Consider the following 18,117-nt stretch of genomic DNA (forward strand, 5'->3'; position numbering starts at 1 on the left):
TTATAGGTGACTAACTATTTGAACTGGGTGGTTTATAGGTGACTAACTATTTGAACTGGGTTTACAGGTGACTAACTATTTGAACTGGGTTTACAGGTGACTAACTATTTGAACTGGGTGGTTTACAGGTGACTAACTATTTGAACTGGGTGGTTTACAGGTGACTAACTATTTGAACTGGGTTTACAGGTGACTAACTATCTGAACTGGGTGGTTTATAGGTGACTAACTATTTGAACTGGGTTTAAGTGACTAACTATTTGAACTGGGTTTAAGTGACTAACTATTTGAACTGGGTGGTTTACAGGTGACTAACTATTTGAACTGGGTGGTTTACAGGTGACTAACTATCTGAACTGGGTGGTTTACAGGTGACTAACTATCTGAACTGGGTGGTTTATAGGTGACTAACTATTTGAACTGGGTTTACAGGTGACTAACTATCTGAACTGGGTGGTTTATAGGTGACTAACTATTTGAACTGGGTTTACAGGTGACTAACTATTTGAACTGGGTTTACAGGTGACTAACTATCTGAACTGGGTGGTGAGGAACCTGGCAGATCTGGAGGTCCAGATGGCTGCAGTGAAGAAGGTCAACAGCTTCCTCAGCACAGAGTCAGAGAACTACGAGGGATCCATGGGTAATGCAGTTCTTTACGTTTACTTATATTTTCATTTACGTGTAGTTCTGTCAGATAACTCACGATTAGAATGAACCAATATAGAATGAACCAATACAGAATTAATGAACCAATATATTGTATTATTGTAACATGAGAATAATTGCAAGTGTATGTAATATTTAATCTTGGCGTTCAGGCTCTGCTACTCTTTTTCTCCCTGCTCAGCACAATTAGAAAACCATCATTAACCATTAAGAGCAGGGAGATCTATGTATAAATATATACATATATAATAACAACCCCCCCATGGGGAACAGAATTAATAGCAGAGCCCACTGGTGGTGCTGGGGTGGCGGTGGGAGCAAACAAAGCCTCACAACCAGAGGCATGCTCAGAGGAATGCAGGATGAGCACAGGCTCAGGTGACCTTAAATACCCACCTAATTGGTCAGCTGATTGCCGCATCACAGAATGACGTGTGGGTCTTGCTCAATACTGAACACACCCACATAGGGCAGCACAGTGTGGACTTCTAATCTAAGTTTATCTGCCAGAACTCACCTCGCAGGCTATGGTATCATTTTTTATTTTTTTATTTTTTCATTAATATTTTTATTAGAAGTTTAGGCACATTCACATCTGTAGATATAAAACAAGCTTATACAGCTTGCTTCCATATATGATTTTTTAACTTTTTTTTCAACAACAAATACACATCATTTACGTGTAGTTATAAGTCATTTAGACAACTGCTTGTACACTCTTAACACTTTGCGTCGCAGGCACTGTATAATATCACATCAAGTTACATTGTGCTGCTTTAAGTAGCTAAATTCCTGGTTATACGTATTTCTGGTGCCAAATATGTTTTTTGGCCTGTTTGTGTCTATGTGGGCCATAGATTTTGGGAAGGCCATTAAAATGTCTTCTTTTTGGCAAAATGTCACTTTGAGGCAAAAGGGCGTGCAGGTTGCCCAAGTCCCAGTTTTCTAGGGACTTGCCTGTCTTAACTCGGGACTTGACTTGAGGAGTCGAGAGCAAATAAACATTTGACTTACTTGTACTTAACAAGTTAAACAGTGCGGCTTAGTTTGTCCCACCACCTGCTACTTACTTCCTGTCCGGGCCTTGGCCATACTAGGCACGGCATGTCATGTGTGAGAAATGGATAATTAAATCAAGTGTTTGTGTAGGACTGTTTGCTTAGTAAGCATGTGAGACATTAACAAGGTTCAACAGCACTGATTTAAGAGCTTGTAACGTCTTCCTCACTGTGATCTCTGTAAGGAGGTTAATAGGGAAACACGGCAGCTAAATCTGGAACTGTTATGATGGGGACCATACGGTTCCATATCGTCCCTGTCAGGTGGAAACCTCGTATGTCCTAAACAGTAACTTTCCAAGATATGGATTTTTTTTTTTTATGAAATAAGAATCTGTTCCGATTGAGCCAATGCTAATATTATGTAGTCCCAAGCTCCTGTCAATACTGTTCATTGGTTCGATATTCATTAATCTCACAGTCACATTTAACCATTTTCCCTTTCAAAACAGCAGAAATAGCTGATCTGCAAGCTCACGACTTGTTGTGAGCTCAGCTGCTGTGAGATCAGCTTTCTCTGCTACTAAATTTGTGAAAATAAATAAATAAATACGTGGAAAATGGAGATGCAAGGTCTCCACACGACAGCGGTGATCTACTGGTGTTTATACAAGCCACCGCTGGAAGGTATACAGACTATACACTGACTATACACTCAGGGGTGTCTCACCAAATTCTGGGCCCCGGGTACAAGGATTCACTGTGGGGCCCCTGTGCTTTAACTGTTGAAAAACAGCAGATATACAAGCTCACAGCGCGGCACCGAGTGCCGCGCTGCGAGCTTGTAGATCTGCTATTTTTGAAAAATCATGAAAATCTTTGAACATTTCAAATCCTTCTGAGGTTTTTTGAAAAACCTATGTTTCTATGTCAGTGGAGCTCAAACCTTTTCATGTGAAGGACCCCCAAAATGGTGTGTATTTGGCCACGGAAACCCCATCTCAAAATATTGAGTTCCAGGGACGCCCCAGAAAAATGTTCGCTTAAAAAATACATATATTCAAAGATTTGCACACATTTTCATGACTTTTCAAAAATAGCACATCTACAAGCTCGCAGCGCGGCACTCGGTGCCACGCTGTGAGCTTGTATATCTGCAATTTTTCAATAGCTAAAGTTACTAGGGCCCCTCCACCTTGGGCCCTGGTAACTCAGTCCCACTTTCCTACCCCTTGTGACGCCCCACACTGACTGTGGGTGATGATGCCATTGTTCTCTGCTACCTTGTCTTGCTCCCCTTATTTTTCCATGGCCCTTTCTCTCCCAAGGAATCCTTCATGGACTCTACTATGCACAGGGCCATGCATTATTCTTCATTCTTCATGGACTCTACTATGCACAGGGCCATGCATTATTCTTCATTCTTCATGGACTCTACTATGCACAGGGCCATGCATTATTCTTCATTCTTCATGGACTCTACTATGCACAGGGCCATGCATTATTCTTCATTCTTCATGGACTCTACTATGCACAGGGCCATGCATTATTCTTCATTCTTCATGGACTCTACTATGCACAGGGCCATGCATTATTCTTCATTCTTCATGGACTCTACTATGCACAGGGCCATGCATTATTCTTCATTCTTCATGGACTCTACTATGCACAGGGCCATGCATTATTCTTCATTCTTCATGGACTCTACTATGCACAGGGCCATGCATTATTCTTCATTCTTCATGGACTCTACTATGCACAGGGCCATGCATTATTCTTCATTCTTCATGGACTCTACTATGCACAGGGCCATGCATTATTCTTCATTCTTCATGGACTCTACTATGCACAGGGCCATGCATTATTCTTCATTCTTCATGGACTCTACTATGCACAGGGCCATGCATTATTCTTCATTCTTCATGGACTCTACTATGCACAGGGCCATGCATTATTCTTCATTCTTCATGGACTCTACTATGCACAGGGCCATGCATTATTCTTCATTCTTCATGGACTCTACTATGCACAGGGCCATGCATTATTCTTCATTCTTCATGGACTCTATGCACAGGGCCATGCATTATTCTTCATTCTTCATGGACTCTACTATGCACAGGGCCATGCATTATTCTTCATTCTTCATGGACTCTATGCACAGGGCCATGCATTATTCTTCATTCTTCATGGACTCTATGCACAGGGCCATGCATTATTCTTCATTCTTCATGGACTCTATGCACAGGGCCATGCATTATTCTTCATTCTTCATGGACTCTATGCACAGGGCCATGCATTATTCTTCATTCTTCATGGACTCTATGCACAGGGCCATGCATTATTCTTCATTCTTCATGGACTCTATGCACAGGGCCATGCATTATTCTTCATTCTTCATGGACTCTATGCACAGGGCCATGCATTATTCTTCATTCTTCATGGACTCTATGCACAGGGCCATGCATTATTCTTCATTCTTCATGGACTCTATGCACAGGGCCATGCATTATTCTTCATTCTTCATGGACTCTATGCACAGGGCCATGCATTATTCTTCATTCTTCATGGACTCTACTATGCACAGGGCCATGCATTATTCTTCATTCTTCATGGACTCTATGCACAGGGCCATGCATTATTCTTCATTCTTCATGGACTCTACTATGCACAGGGCCATGCATTATTCTTCATTCTTCATGGACTCTATGCACAGGGCCATGCATTATTCTTCATTCTTCATGGACTCTACTATGCACAGGGCCATGCATTATTCTTCACCAATCACGAGAAGCATGATCGCCTAAATGTATTTGGGTCTCCACTCTGAATCAATGGGGGTACATTTATTGTAATCAGATCATTGTCTTAGGCATGCGACAAATACAAAGAATATATATATATATATTATTGAACATGGCATGAGTTTTGGGGGCGAACTACTCCTTTAAGTCCTATTTTATACTTATACTTGTACAGGGGTGCGGTAGTGTCAGAGTGGTCAAACAAAAATATACTGTACTGTAAACAACAATGTGTGAATCAATCTAGTTGTCATTTAAAAATAAATTGGCTTTCAACCCATAACATGGAGTGTGTTTTAGGGGATTTATGCTTCACTGATCCAATTCATTTCATATTTCAGAAGCAGAGTAGAGTGTTACGGTCACTGCGACATCTTCACCCAGAGTAACCCAACTAGGATTGATTGTTCCTCACTGACAGACTCCTGGGTCTCACAGTATACTGTAGCTCAGATGCCATCCATTTGTGTCAGGAACAAGCTACAGTACAATGTCTGGAAATAACTATATAGAGTTATGAAAACTGGCAACAAACAACAGGAATAACTGAGAACTAGAACAATAATGTGTTGACCTGCGGGTTGCACTGACGCGAGTCGCGAGAAGTCCACTGGGAAATGAATTCTAACGTGGGCGTGAACTTGTCCATCGTGCACGATCCGTCAAGGACAATGCATCATGCATGTGGACGTTGTTAACATCTTCCAAAAAAAATAAAAAAAACTGAAAGTCCGTCGCTCCGTTCACTAGATAGCAGTCGTTTTGTTTACACAGAGAGTGAACGATCCCATGGGTGGGAAGGACATACGCTTCCGGGCGATTTTTTTAATATCAATTAAAGCATATTCAATTCTTGGTTTCCTCGGGCCTGGCAGAGAGAGACATAGACATACTGTAGATGTTTTATGGCAGAGACTGTGTTTTAAAATTGACCTGTGGGTGGATGGTGGAAGTCACAAACGTAACATGCCCATATATGGAGACCACTTTAGTCTTGATTGTCAGGCTGTTTGATAAATACAGTTTAGCCTGTGTCTGTACCTTTATCAATACAGATAAATGAAAGGGCCTTTCTGTGTGGAGTTTGCATGTTCTCCCCGTGTCTCCTAGGGTAGATACCCTCACAAAAACATGCAGTAATCCTGGTCTCAATAATGCCTCCCCCTGGCCAGCCGGGGCGCCTGATGGAGGGGAAAGGAACTGGTTGGAATAACGTGTTCCTCCCACGCACTACGTCCAAACCAGGGAAATCTCCACTGTCAGGTGAAAAGAAGCAACTTGGGCTCCTCATGCATAGAAGGAAGCATGAGGTCAGTCCGTTGTCTCCCCAGGCGCGGCAGAGGGAGAGCAGAGCCCAGGATTATATAGGCAATTGGCACTGGGTGAAAAAATGGGTTACAAAATTGTGGGATAAAAATTATAAGAAAAAACAAAAATACAGATAAATGTGTACTATTAATTTACACTGTTGAACTTTCAGTCATCTTCCACCTCTTTCACCCCCTCCAGACTCGTCTGGGGTTCCTGAGGATTGGCCCCAGCAGGGAGAGATTAAGATCCAGGACCTGAGCGTTCGATACGACCCCTCACTCAAACCTGTCCTGAAGCACGTCAACGCTTACATCAACCCTGGACAGAAGGTACTTGCTGCTACACTGGAGAGAGACAAAGAGGGAGAGGGAGAGGGAGAGGGAGAGAGAATTGGCGTGAGAGAAAAATTGTAATAGGTAAAATGAAAAAAAGACGCGTGTTTCATCTCAGCAGCCATAACCCACAGCGACCCTCTTTAAGTATTTTTAAGCATCCTGCACGATAGAATCACATTTACACTGCATCTAAAGACTCCACCTTTTGCACAAAAATCGTGCATTTTTACCCCAATGTTCCTAGCAGCTTCTCCTGAAGCTATTGTATTCGCACGATGTACACTTTGTAGAAAAGTAATGTGTGGGTTTGCTATGCAAATCTTTCCCCAGAGTGTCTCCTACGCAATTTTCGTCACCAAAGTATCAGGTTACAGTTTGCTTCAGCAGTGACGGGCGTGCAGCAGCGAGAGCCTAGCTAGCCGAGAGCCTGTATCTTACAAGAAGTTGGCGGCCCTTCGGGCCACTCACCTCTTCACAGCAACATACTGTCTGTCTGTCTGTGTGTGTGTGTGTGTGTGTGTGTGTGTGTGTGTGTGTGTGTGTGTGTGTGTGTGTGTGTGTGTGTGTGTATGTGTGTGTGTGTGTGTGTGTGTGTGTAGGGGTGTGTGTGTGTGTGTGTTGCTAAAATGAAAACATTGAAATAATGAAAATAAAACATTGGCAGGCCTATTATAGTAATAATAATAACACAATTAGGCCAAAACTTTTTTTTTTTTTCAAAAAAAAAATGTTTTTCAAAAAACTTTTTTTTTTCAAAAAACTTTTTTTTTTCTCAAAAAAACTTTTTTTTCTCAAAAAAATATGTTTTCTCAAAAAAATATTTTTTCTCAAAGCATATTTTTGGGAGTGATTTTTTCCCTTATAGTACAGTATAGTAAGTGAATGAGACCCAGAATTACCCTAACTGTCAAATATTTTGCTAGGGATGTTGAATTTCAATCTTTGTTAGATATGTTACTAGACAACTTTACGAACACATTGGTCAAGAAATTGTTTGGGAAGGAATTTATTCCCAGGGTTTTATTAAAATTCCCTGATAAGGCTGGTTCTTGTAAAGGAGAGCTTGTTTTCAGTGACGACGGTGGAGGCGCGCCGTCTCAGGCGACCTTGGGCCATGTGAGACACCGCTGAGCGAGCGTTGTGAAAAGAGAGAGAGAGAGAGAGAGAGAGAGAGAGAGAGAGAGAGAGAGAGAGAGAGAGATGAGAACAGAGGTCTCACATCACACCTTGTTGCTGAATAGCTTGGTCCTGGATTGTTAGAGTGCATCCAGTACTTCACACCATTCTACCAGCCAACTGCAGCTGCCTTTTACTCAGGCCTATTTCATGTCCATGTGTGAGCAATAATCTACACTCACACATTTTCTGTGTGGAACCGCATCGTACGTACGAACGAAGCCAGCTCTAATCCAGCAGTATTATTCCACGTGAGAGCAAACTGCACAATTCGTTGCTGTCGGGTGAAAACCTCATGTCCAAAACTGTAACCTTCAGGATTCAAATTCAAAAGTAGCAAAAACATACAGTATACACAACGTTATACTGCCCTTGTGTGACACTGTAGTGTGGCAAAGTAGGTCATTAATTTACAGGGGGGGAAAAACATAAAAAGTAAAAAATATGGAGTTACGAGGAGAGTAATTCATGCCATGTAATTCACACTGCGCTGTTAGAACGCTCCCAACGCAAGTGACGTATGTACTAAGAACAGAATGTTGTGTCTTCACGGGGCACTGGAACGTTCACGAGAGGACCAGGATGGACGTCCCCGCAGTGAAATCTTTTCTTTTTTTTTTACATCAAATGCATTGTTTTGCTTACATTTCGTGTGATTGTGATAGAAATGTGAAACACATTTGACGTCACAGCGAACCCACAAAAGACTAGGGCTTTAATTAATCGCCATCGAATCGATTATTAAATTAGTTGCCGACTAATTTAGTAATTGTAATCGAATCGGCAACTAATCGCTCAAAATGTTATTAATACCATGTAGGAATATACTGTAGGGTCAAGAACAACAAATGTGACTTGAATATTTATTTTTAAATTACTTTTTTGAAAAGAGTACTGTTAACCTTTAGCCTGACACATTTGTTGCTATTCTTTAATCAAATGTGTGCTGTCAGAAAAAGCTATTTATTTTGTAACCTAATCGGCAGCTGAGAAAAATGTAATACATTATGTATTATTGAATTAATTATTCATCTTTATAATTTATTTATTAGTCAGACACATTACTGTGATTTGAAATTTGTTCTCCGCCTTTGACCCATCTCTTGGAGCGGTGAGCTGCAGCCGTGCCGCACTCGGGAATCATTAATGGTGATCAGCCCCCCCAATCCAACCCATCTTGGATGACTTTTTGTTAGTTAGAACATGTCTAAAAGAACCTCAAATCTAATTAATAAGGTAATAGCTACATAAGTGCCATAATCTGATTAATCGATTAATCGTTTAAATAATCTACCGATTAATCGATTATGAAAATAGTTGTTAGTTGCAGCCCTACAAAAGACACGGCTGAAACTCTCTCCTCCAAGGGGGCGTGGCTTGTTTAGCGAGCGCGAGTCGTCGAGCATGAGTTTGGGGTTTGCTCAGAGCCGGCGTGAACGCTACAATTTTACAGGGCTTACATAAGAACGATAGGATTTAGTTTGAGGAAGAAGTAAACAGGAGGGAAACGGCGATGTTTTGCAGTCCAGAGTGGATGATAGGGATGGGACAATATGAAAATTTCATATCACGATTATTGTGATTGCGATTTACGATATTATCACGATAATCTAAATTCATTATCCTGAGCTTGTCGATCGGCAATTTTTTGGCAAAGACATTTGATTTGAGTGAAAAAAAGACTGTATCGAGTATGTAAGTACCTTTTACCAATTATAGAGGGTTTAAGTGGTATCGGATATGAAGCTCGGCAAATAAAAGGTGAATTGAACCCAGTGCATGACGGAGGACGATATCACAATAAATTCAATCTCCACGATACGATTATCGTGAGTGTTTTTTATCGCGATAAACGATAATATCGCGCATCGTCCCATCCCTGGTGGACGGCATGGGCCGGCAGGGAACACATTTCGTGTACGTTTCGGAGGTCATTCATTTGAAGTCACACTGACGTGCCTTCATGAAGAGAAGGCAAAACAGATTCGCCACTTAGCGAGCCAACGTCACCTGACACGCGCGTGACATGAATCGTTGTCACGCCGGTGTTCCATTCATCAGGGCGGCGTGACCGCCAGGGGCCCCAGTAACTCTGTGTACTCTCCTCTCTCTCTCTCTCCAAGGGGCGTCAATTGGGTATGGCAGGGGTATGCAGCTGCCATACCCTGGGTCCAGGGGGGAAAATAAAAGTTACTTTTAAATATTAATCCATGAATGTCTCTTATTATGTTGTTAAATTACAGTAAAATAACTACAAATGCAAAATCTAACAAAATGGTCACTTTAACAAAGTATTATAATTGTATTCTCCACACTTGTATTCTCCCCATCTTGACAAAATGGTATATTCCCAGGTTCCGCAGGTCAGCTGCACAGGTGCAATGCATTATTGTTAATTGCGGCACGTTTACTAACATGCCAAGTTTAGCTGCACTTGAACAACCATTCCAGGCTGCCATATCCAGCCCAAGAAACCGTAGAAAGGAAGGAAAAAAGCCTGTTGCTAAGACACCAGTCATGTTGCCATACCTTAGCTTTTTCTGAAACTGACGCCACTGGCTCTCTCTCTCTCTCTCTCTGTCTCTCTTTTCTTCACCTCCGCCGTTCCCTCGTTCCTCTAGGTGGGCATCTGCGGTCGGACGGGCAGTGGGAAGTCCTCGCTGTCCCTGGCCTTCTTCAACATGGTGGACATGTTTGAAGGTTGGTGACGTCACTTGTTGGCACACACACATGTGGCACGCACACACACACATGCACGCACACACGCACACACGCACGCACGCACACACACACGCAGCTCTTACTAGGGCATTCACGAATAGTGATTTTCAGTATTCGAATTATTCGACCTCAAAGTATTCGAATAGTCGAATATTCTACAGGACTGGCCAAACTGTCAAATATTAACACATCAGCTGCCCACGGTGATTCAGGGTTTACCAGGGGCCCATCGTCTCCATGGCAACACGTCATTTTACGTACCTTTGCGTGGAAAAAGTATCCGTAATACGTTGAGTAAATGTAATCCAAGTATGTCCAGTTTATTTTCACGATGATCTTTTCTTTCAGTCAGGACAGCTTTTTACCAATCTTGGGCCACAGCGTGTGTGTCACGGGCGGTAGAAAGGGTCGCGTTTTGAACATGGTGATTGAAAAAGCTAGACCAGGAGAGGAATCCGCCATGTTACGTACCTCTGCGTTACTGGGAAAATAGTATCCATGATCCGAGTAAATGTAATCCAAGGATGTCCTGTCTATTTTTACGATAATGTTTTCTTTCAGTCAGGACCACTTTTTACCAAACCTGGGCCACAGCGTTTGTGTCACGGTAGGTAGAACAGACCGCGCATTGAACATGGTGATTGAAAAAGCTAGACCAGGAGAAGAATCCGCCATGTTACGTTATCTCTGCGTTACTGTGAAAATCGCATCCATGATACGAGTATATGTAATCCAAGGATGTCCTGTTTATTTTCACGAGCATGATTTTGTTCAGTCAGGACCACTTTTTACCAAACCTGGGCCACAGCGTTTGTTACGGGCGGTAGAAAAGGCCGCTTATTGAACATGGAGGTGATGAAAAACTTAGATCAGACAGGAGGGGAATGTACTAGCGCAAAACTTCTGTCGTGCGCATAGAGTATATGGTCGTGCGAGGGGGGGAGATTGCAGGGTTCTCAATACAACACAACAATCTTTGTTAGGCAGCAGCTTGTGATTGGCTGCAGGGAGACCGCGCTGCATTTTGGGAAATGTGTTTTTCCCATATTATTGGTTTTTGATCACCGTGGTAGATCCTTCATTGCGGTAGCAAAGTACAGTAACTACAGTACAGTATAGATATTGTAAAATGCGGCAAACGCGTCGTGGGCCTCCAGAGACATGAAAGAGATTGGCGTGTAGACACCTTGTGGGCATCCTATGTGTTAAGTAAGCAAGAGGCGAACATTGTGAAAATAGCAGATCTACATGCTCACAATGCCATGTCGATCTGCTATTTTCACAATATTTATCTGCGGAACCGAGTCACATTAAATGTAATACCTACAATTCCAAGTGCTTGTCAGGGTGGGGGTCCCCAGTTCAAATATGTTTATTTTGGGGGTTTTATTTAAGAGAAAACAATACAAATTTAAATAAGCGAATATTACGACTTTGGTGAACAACGTCGAATAGTGACTTTGATATTCGAATATTCGAATATTTGGTGAATGACCTAGCTCTTACAGAGATCAGATTGGCTTACATAAGAACTAAGCATTGCTCTCTCTGTGCTGTCTGTCTGTCTGTCTGTCTGTCTGTCTGTCTGTCTGTCTGTCTGTCTGTCTGTCTGTCTGTCTGTCTGTCAGTCTGGTTACCATTCTTTGGGTTTGTCTCCCTTTCCAACTCCACTACCTTCCCTTTCCCTCGGGCGTTCTCTGGATCAGGGGTCTTCAACAGGGGGTCCTCAGAGTTACTACAGGGGGTCCTCCAAATATTTGTGTGATAGGAACTTTTTTTTTTTTTTATCCTTTTTTATATTAACCACTTGAATCCTAGCGTCCATATTCGGAGAACTGCTGGGTGGCGTTGTGAGCTTATAGATCTGCTATTTTTTGCGAAGAGCTTTGGTGTAGTGGAGAAAAAAGGGCACACCAAGTACAGACTGAAAGGTCATCTTTTTTTTGGTATTGACGGTTCAAGTGGTTAAATATCTGAAAACACACATTGACATGAATCCAAAATACACTGATGATTGTGCTGTCAAAAGATGAAACTATATGGAAACAGGTTGTGGGGGTCCCTAGCTTCATCTCTCTCTCGACTAAGGGGTCCTTGGCCTGAAAACGTTGAAGTCCCCTCTGCTCCAGATGTTCTTTCTTTTATTTCTAAAAAGAGGCAAAAAGAAGTTCCATCCTCCTCTCTCATGTGGGACAACACCACACAGGTGGAGACGGCTGCCATCTTCTCTCTGTTGTGATGAGGGGTCCAGAACGGGTACACATTATAGTGTATCATTATTTTATGCTTTAACTATTGAAAAATAGCAGATCTACAAGCTCGCAGCGCGGCACCGAGTGCCAAGCTGCGAGCTTGTAGATCTGCTATTTTTGAAAAATAGTGAAAATTAGCATTTTGACCCGATTCTACAAGTGTCTTTTGAATCCTTCTAAGGTTTTTTGAAAACCCTATGTTTCTATGTCAGCAATCTGGCCAGCCATCGTCAAAGAAAGGGTCCTTTTCACTTAACTGGAGCTCAGTTAGTCTCTTCTTGAGAGACTATTATGTCAGTGGTTCTCAAACCTTTTCATGTGAAGCATCCCCAAAATTATATGTATTTGGCCACGGACCCCCATCTCAAAATATTTAGTTACAGGGACCCCCCAGAAGCAAAATTTGAGTTACAAACGTTCGCTGTGATATTACATATATTCAAAGATTTGCACACATTTTCACGACTTTTTCAAAAATGGCAGATCTACAAGCTCGCAGCGTGGCGCTGTGAGCTTGTATATCTGCTATTTTTCACTGGTTAAAGCATTCAATAATTCTAGGCCTAAATTGGTTAAAGCGTTCAGACTAATGGAATCCATCACAGCGTGGAGGTCTAAACACTGACGTAGATGGTCTGACATCAAAGGCTCGCGCTCTCTGCTTTAACTATTTATAAAGAAGTCCATTTCCCAACGGACTTCACTTCACGTTGTTTGAATGGATACAAGTCGTTGCCGTCGCGTTGAAACCTCCTATGTCCAAAGCCGTGACTTCTCAGGATTCAAATCTGCAAAAAATAGCAGATCGAGAAGCTCAAACGCGTCGTATTGTGATGCATTTTGAGCTTGAAGATCTGCTATTTTTGATACTTTTATATGTGACACTGTATAGTATTAATAAATAGTGCATTTAATTAATATATAAGTTAAAATGTTCTGCCTGTCTGACTTGGTATTCCAAGATACAATTACTATTATAATATTTATTATGATTTCTTTATAATTCATAAAAGCCAACACGCTTGCTCTCAACCAGCTTTCAATTTGGCAGTGACTTATGCCACTCGACCACTCTCTCTCCAATAGTTTGATACAAGGCTATGACTTTGTTTAGGAACGAGTGGAGGACTTTAATGGAGTCTTTAACCTGGGCATTAAGGATTAATATCAACAAGAGTGAGGGCAGATACTACTCTTTGAAGGTGGATAAGAAGCATAAACACTTCCCAGACACGGATGATGCTGGTATATTTATTCCTCCTCCTTTCAGCCCCGTGTTGAACAAGATTAGCTGTAGTGCAGGGGCGTCAATTGGGTATGGCAGGGGTATGCAGCTGTCATACCCTGGGTCCAGGGGGGAAAATAAAAGTTACTTTTAAATATAAATACATGAATGTCTCTTTGTCTATCTGTCCTGTTTATTATGTTGTTAAAATTACAGTAAAATAACTACAAATGCACTTGTATTCTTCCCAGCTTGAAAATGGTCACTTTAACAAGGTATTATGATTATATTCTCCACTTGTATTCTTCCCAGCTTGACAAAATGGTATATTCCCAGGTTCCGCATGCCAGCTGCACAGGTGCAATGCATTATTGTTCATTCTGGCGCGTTTAATAACATGCTAAGTTTAGCTGCACTTGAACAACCATTCCAGGCTGCCATATCCAGCCCAAGAAACCGTAGAAACCTGTTTAAAAAACTGGGAAAAAAAAGATTTTTTCAGACATTGTGAAAATAGCCGATCTACATGCTCACAACGCCTCGCAGCGCGAGGCGTTGTGAGCATGTAGATCTGCTATTTTCACAATAGAACCGTGTTATACAAAATGTAATGCCTCTTTTCCATGAGGACTCCCATCTTTGCCATACCCTAGCTTTTGCTGAACTGACGCCACTGCTGTAGCGCTGTCTAAACGCCTGTACGTCTAAATCTATCCTAAGCCAACACTTCCTATGTTTACACAGCACAGGCACCTTGGCTCACTCTGATGATGTCATATTAAACAGACGCGCTCCTGACGGCTCGGCTTGGATCTGCTGGCATGTTTAGGTTTGATTAAACAGAAACGTTCATACGGTAGGCCTATTAGTGCATACTTTATATACAAATGTATTTTGGCCGTGGACCTTCCATCTGAAAATAATCTGTGCCAGGGACCCCCCATACAATATTTGGGTTGTTAAAATGTTTCCAAAATATTCCCCCGCCACTTTTTTGGACACTGCTCCTACAGATTTTGCCCTAAAATCACGCAAATCGCTACACAGTATGTCTACACTCATTTCATCAACATGGATCTGTCCCATATAGCGCCACCTTCAGGCCGATTTTTTCAAACACATTTTTGGACACTGCTCCTACTACAGATTTTACCCTAAAATCACGCAAATCGCACAGTATCTCTACAGTCATGTAATCAAAACACATCTGTCCCATCTAGCGCCACCATCAGGACGATTTTTGAAAAACAAATTTGGCCTATTTGTGGAGATAAGCGACCAATGGTCGCTTATCTCCCGATTAGGGAGTCTTACTGGTTTACTCTGCCTCAATGATGAGTTCTGCTTCCCACTGTCTGTTGCGACCTCCATAAACCACAACACCTTTTTTAAATCAGCGTAGACATGATGGACATTGTTGCCCTCTTCAGCAGGGATGGAGATCAGGACCTTCAAGCTGACATCCCTTTAACATCCCCAGTCATGTTAAAAAAAAGAAAATCTTGGTGTTTGTTTTGTTGGCTCCGTTGATCCCACCCAAAACAAGAAACACGCATTTACTGAGAGTTTATCAAAATCTGATTTGACTGGAATGTTCGTTTAGATAAACATGCTCTTACTGGCTGCCGTGTGAAGCGGTCAGATAGGGGCGCCGTGAGCGCTTTTGACATTTTGAAGCGGATCCAGAAAAGGTTGAGAACCACTGATATAGGGTTACGGATAGACTATAATGGGTTCATGTAAGAGTCGGACTATCCATCCATCCATCCATCTTCAACCACTTATCCGGAATCGGGTCGCAGGGGTAACAGTTCCAACCGAGCATGGTTCTGAGCCCGGGCCCGGCCCTAGGCCCGTTGGTGAGTTTCTAAACGAGCCCAAGCCCGGCCCGTTTTGGCGGGCCGGGCCGGGCCGGGCCCTGGTCGGGTCCCGTCGGGCTTGCAGGGCTCTAGGTGAGAGTAGGAACGAAGATTGCTCGGTAGACAGAGAGCTTTGCCTTCCGCTCCTGCTGCTCCGATTCTCCGGCTGATCTCCATAATGGCTTTCTAATGTGTCTTAGTTTACATTTTTTTAAATCAGAATCTAAGTGTTAGCTTAAAAAAGCTGAAAGACTGGATCCAGAGGATGTACTGTAGGGCATAACAAAAGACCTTTTGTCCTCTTGTCCTCACTAGCACTTTGGCTAAATATCATCAGACATGGTCATGAAGTTGAACTTGACCAAAAGAAAAAAAAACGAAGATGGTGAAGGTATTTCTTTACTTCAACAGGAATCAACAGTGTGTCTCAACACTGATAGCCCTGTTGTAATTGTTATATCATTGTTTACGTGCTAGAATACTCAGCCAAGATTACACATTCTTTCCACACACACGCACGCACGCACACACACACACACTCACTCACTCACTCACTCACTCTCTCGCGCGCTCGCACAGCACACACGCAAACTCACAGTCACAGCTGTGGGGACGTTCTACTATCAGTAAATTCAGAGACATTTGTTTTGGCAAGGCTGCCCTTATAAAGTCAGGGAACTGAAAAAAGGAACAGAATCGAGCTCTAAGTGTTAAGATAACAACCTGTAACAAAATGACCGTCTAATACATCACCCAGATATGTTCTCACACCAGATATGATGAGATGATGTCATGTTCAGTTTGGAAATAACACTTGAACACAGTCTAAATAAACCATAAACCACCGTGAAACCTACCGTCCCTATTCTGGGCAGGTCATAACTCATAATTAGCTGCACATTCGCCGAAAATAGCTGATGGCAACAGTGATTACTTTCGTGACTGCATTGCAGCGAGGCGTATTGTGAGCTTGTAGATCAGCTATTTTTGCTGCTTTTGTGTTATACGATAAGTAGGGTATCATTCAGGGAAAAAGGTTTTCTGCCACCAGGGACAATACATGATGGGTCATAAAAGGTCACAGTTTACCATGAGAAATGTCACAGCTTGTCTCCATGTGTGAACACATTTATATGGGTTGGTTCCCTTGACACATCACTGTGACATCACAGTTGATACCACAAGGTCTTTTACCTGTGTAAAAGTCCATATATGGGTATTCCCCAGAATCCCTTTTATGCCCATATATGAAGATCCCTGATGTCATCGATATATATCACTGGCCAGATGGTCAAGACATGGCCCATATCTGTGTGGCTGGTTCAGATAGGGATCTCCATGTATGGGCATACAATATATTGTATGTTGTGTTGTCATGGGAACCACTCTAACAGAACCCCTTTTATGCCCATATATGGAGATCCCATCACTGTGACTCTGTGCCATGTACATCACTGTGACTCAGACGTATCAGAATGGTATCAGAAAGGTATAAACATCGTTGACTAGGGGTCTCCATATATGGGTAACTGGTCCGATATACATCACTGGCCAGATGGCCAAGAATTGCCGCGACCTCGCCCTTTAGGGGGAGGTCGCATGACACATGTTGCATGTCACATGTCTTACTAGTACAATTGTGGGGCGGCATAGCTCAGGGGTAGAGAAACCGTTATTAGAGCACGAAGGGTTCCGAAGGGTTCCCAGTTCGAATCTGGGCTCCCCCTGAGTTAATGTCGAAGAGCAGGTTGGTGCCTTGCATGGTTTCCTCCGCCACCGGTGTATGAATGTGTGCGTGAATGGGTGAATGTAATGCACAATCTCTGTAAAGCACTTTGGATAAAAAGCGCTATATAAATGCACCATTTACCATTTACAATACATTGTGTGTGTGTGTGTGTGTGTGTGTGTGTGTGTGTGTGTGTGTGTGTGTGTGTGTGTGTGTGTGCGTGTGCGTGTGCGTGCAGGTAAGATCATCATAGATGGGCTGGACATCTGTAAGATGCCTCTGCAGACCCTCAGGTCTCGACTGTCCATCATCCTGCAGGACCCTGTGCTGTTCAGTGGAACCATACGGTACACACGCGCACACGCACACACACACACACACACACTGCATCATAGAGTACCTGAGACGAATAACAGTCTTATACTATTAGTCAAGGCGTTTCGGGCAGTATTTTGATGGAATCGTGCACTTTATGAAAGAAGCATGAAATTTGGCACACAGTTAGAACATGCCATATGGAACATTTTTGGCTATAGGGGCATCGCAGATTTGTCTTGGGAAACTTGTGGGAGCCAATTAAAGTTGGGCTCTCATAGACTTTACTATACAATAAAATAATCATCATCATCATCAACTCTTTATTGACAGACACTAGGTCCAATAAGAAGACAAACAAAAACAGAACATTAAAAACATCACACCATAAAAAATAAATAAAAACAGAGCAATCAGAACACTAAAATAAGGTACTATACCAGTGTTTCCAGATGCAAGAGTGGTATTTCACATTACTGAACTGGGGTTTAGTCAGCAGCATGATAATCAAATTATTAGACACATTTAGACGACAGATAAACTTGAACGTCAAATTTCTCAACAGAGCATGAAAAGTGCACACTCCTACTTCACAAAACAATTGACTGGCACTCGACCATCTTGGTTTTCTGAGTAGAATCCTCATACAAGCATTGTAAGCAACCTGCAGCTTTTGGATGCTTGTCTGCTTATAGTTTACCCACAAGGGTAATATAATACAAAAAA

The 18,117-nt window shown here is 42.3% G+C and overlaps 1 protein-coding gene across 1 annotated transcript in view; it reads left to right on the forward strand.

The window, feature by feature from the left end:
* Nucleotides 1–18,117, forward strand: part of abcc9 (ATP-binding cassette, sub-family C (CFTR/MRP), member 9) — a gene marked incomplete at its 5' end in the record, with an annotated part of 151,720 nt that overhangs the window by 117,590 nt on the left and 16,013 nt on the right. Inside the window, 4 exon segments of the mRNA XM_080754170.1 lie at nucleotides 523–643; nucleotides 5,978–6,108; nucleotides 9,912–9,990; nucleotides 17,315–17,423. Coding sequence (XP_080610296.1) covers nucleotides 523–643; nucleotides 5,978–6,108; nucleotides 9,912–9,990; nucleotides 17,315–17,423 — 440 coding nt within the window.

The sequence above is a fragment of the Nannobrachium achirus genome, assembly GCF_963921795.1.
Source record: "Nannobrachium achirus genome assembly, chromosome: 23".
Classification (NCBI taxonomy): Eukaryota; Metazoa; Chordata; class Actinopteri; order Myctophiformes; family Myctophidae; genus Nannobrachium; species Nannobrachium achirus.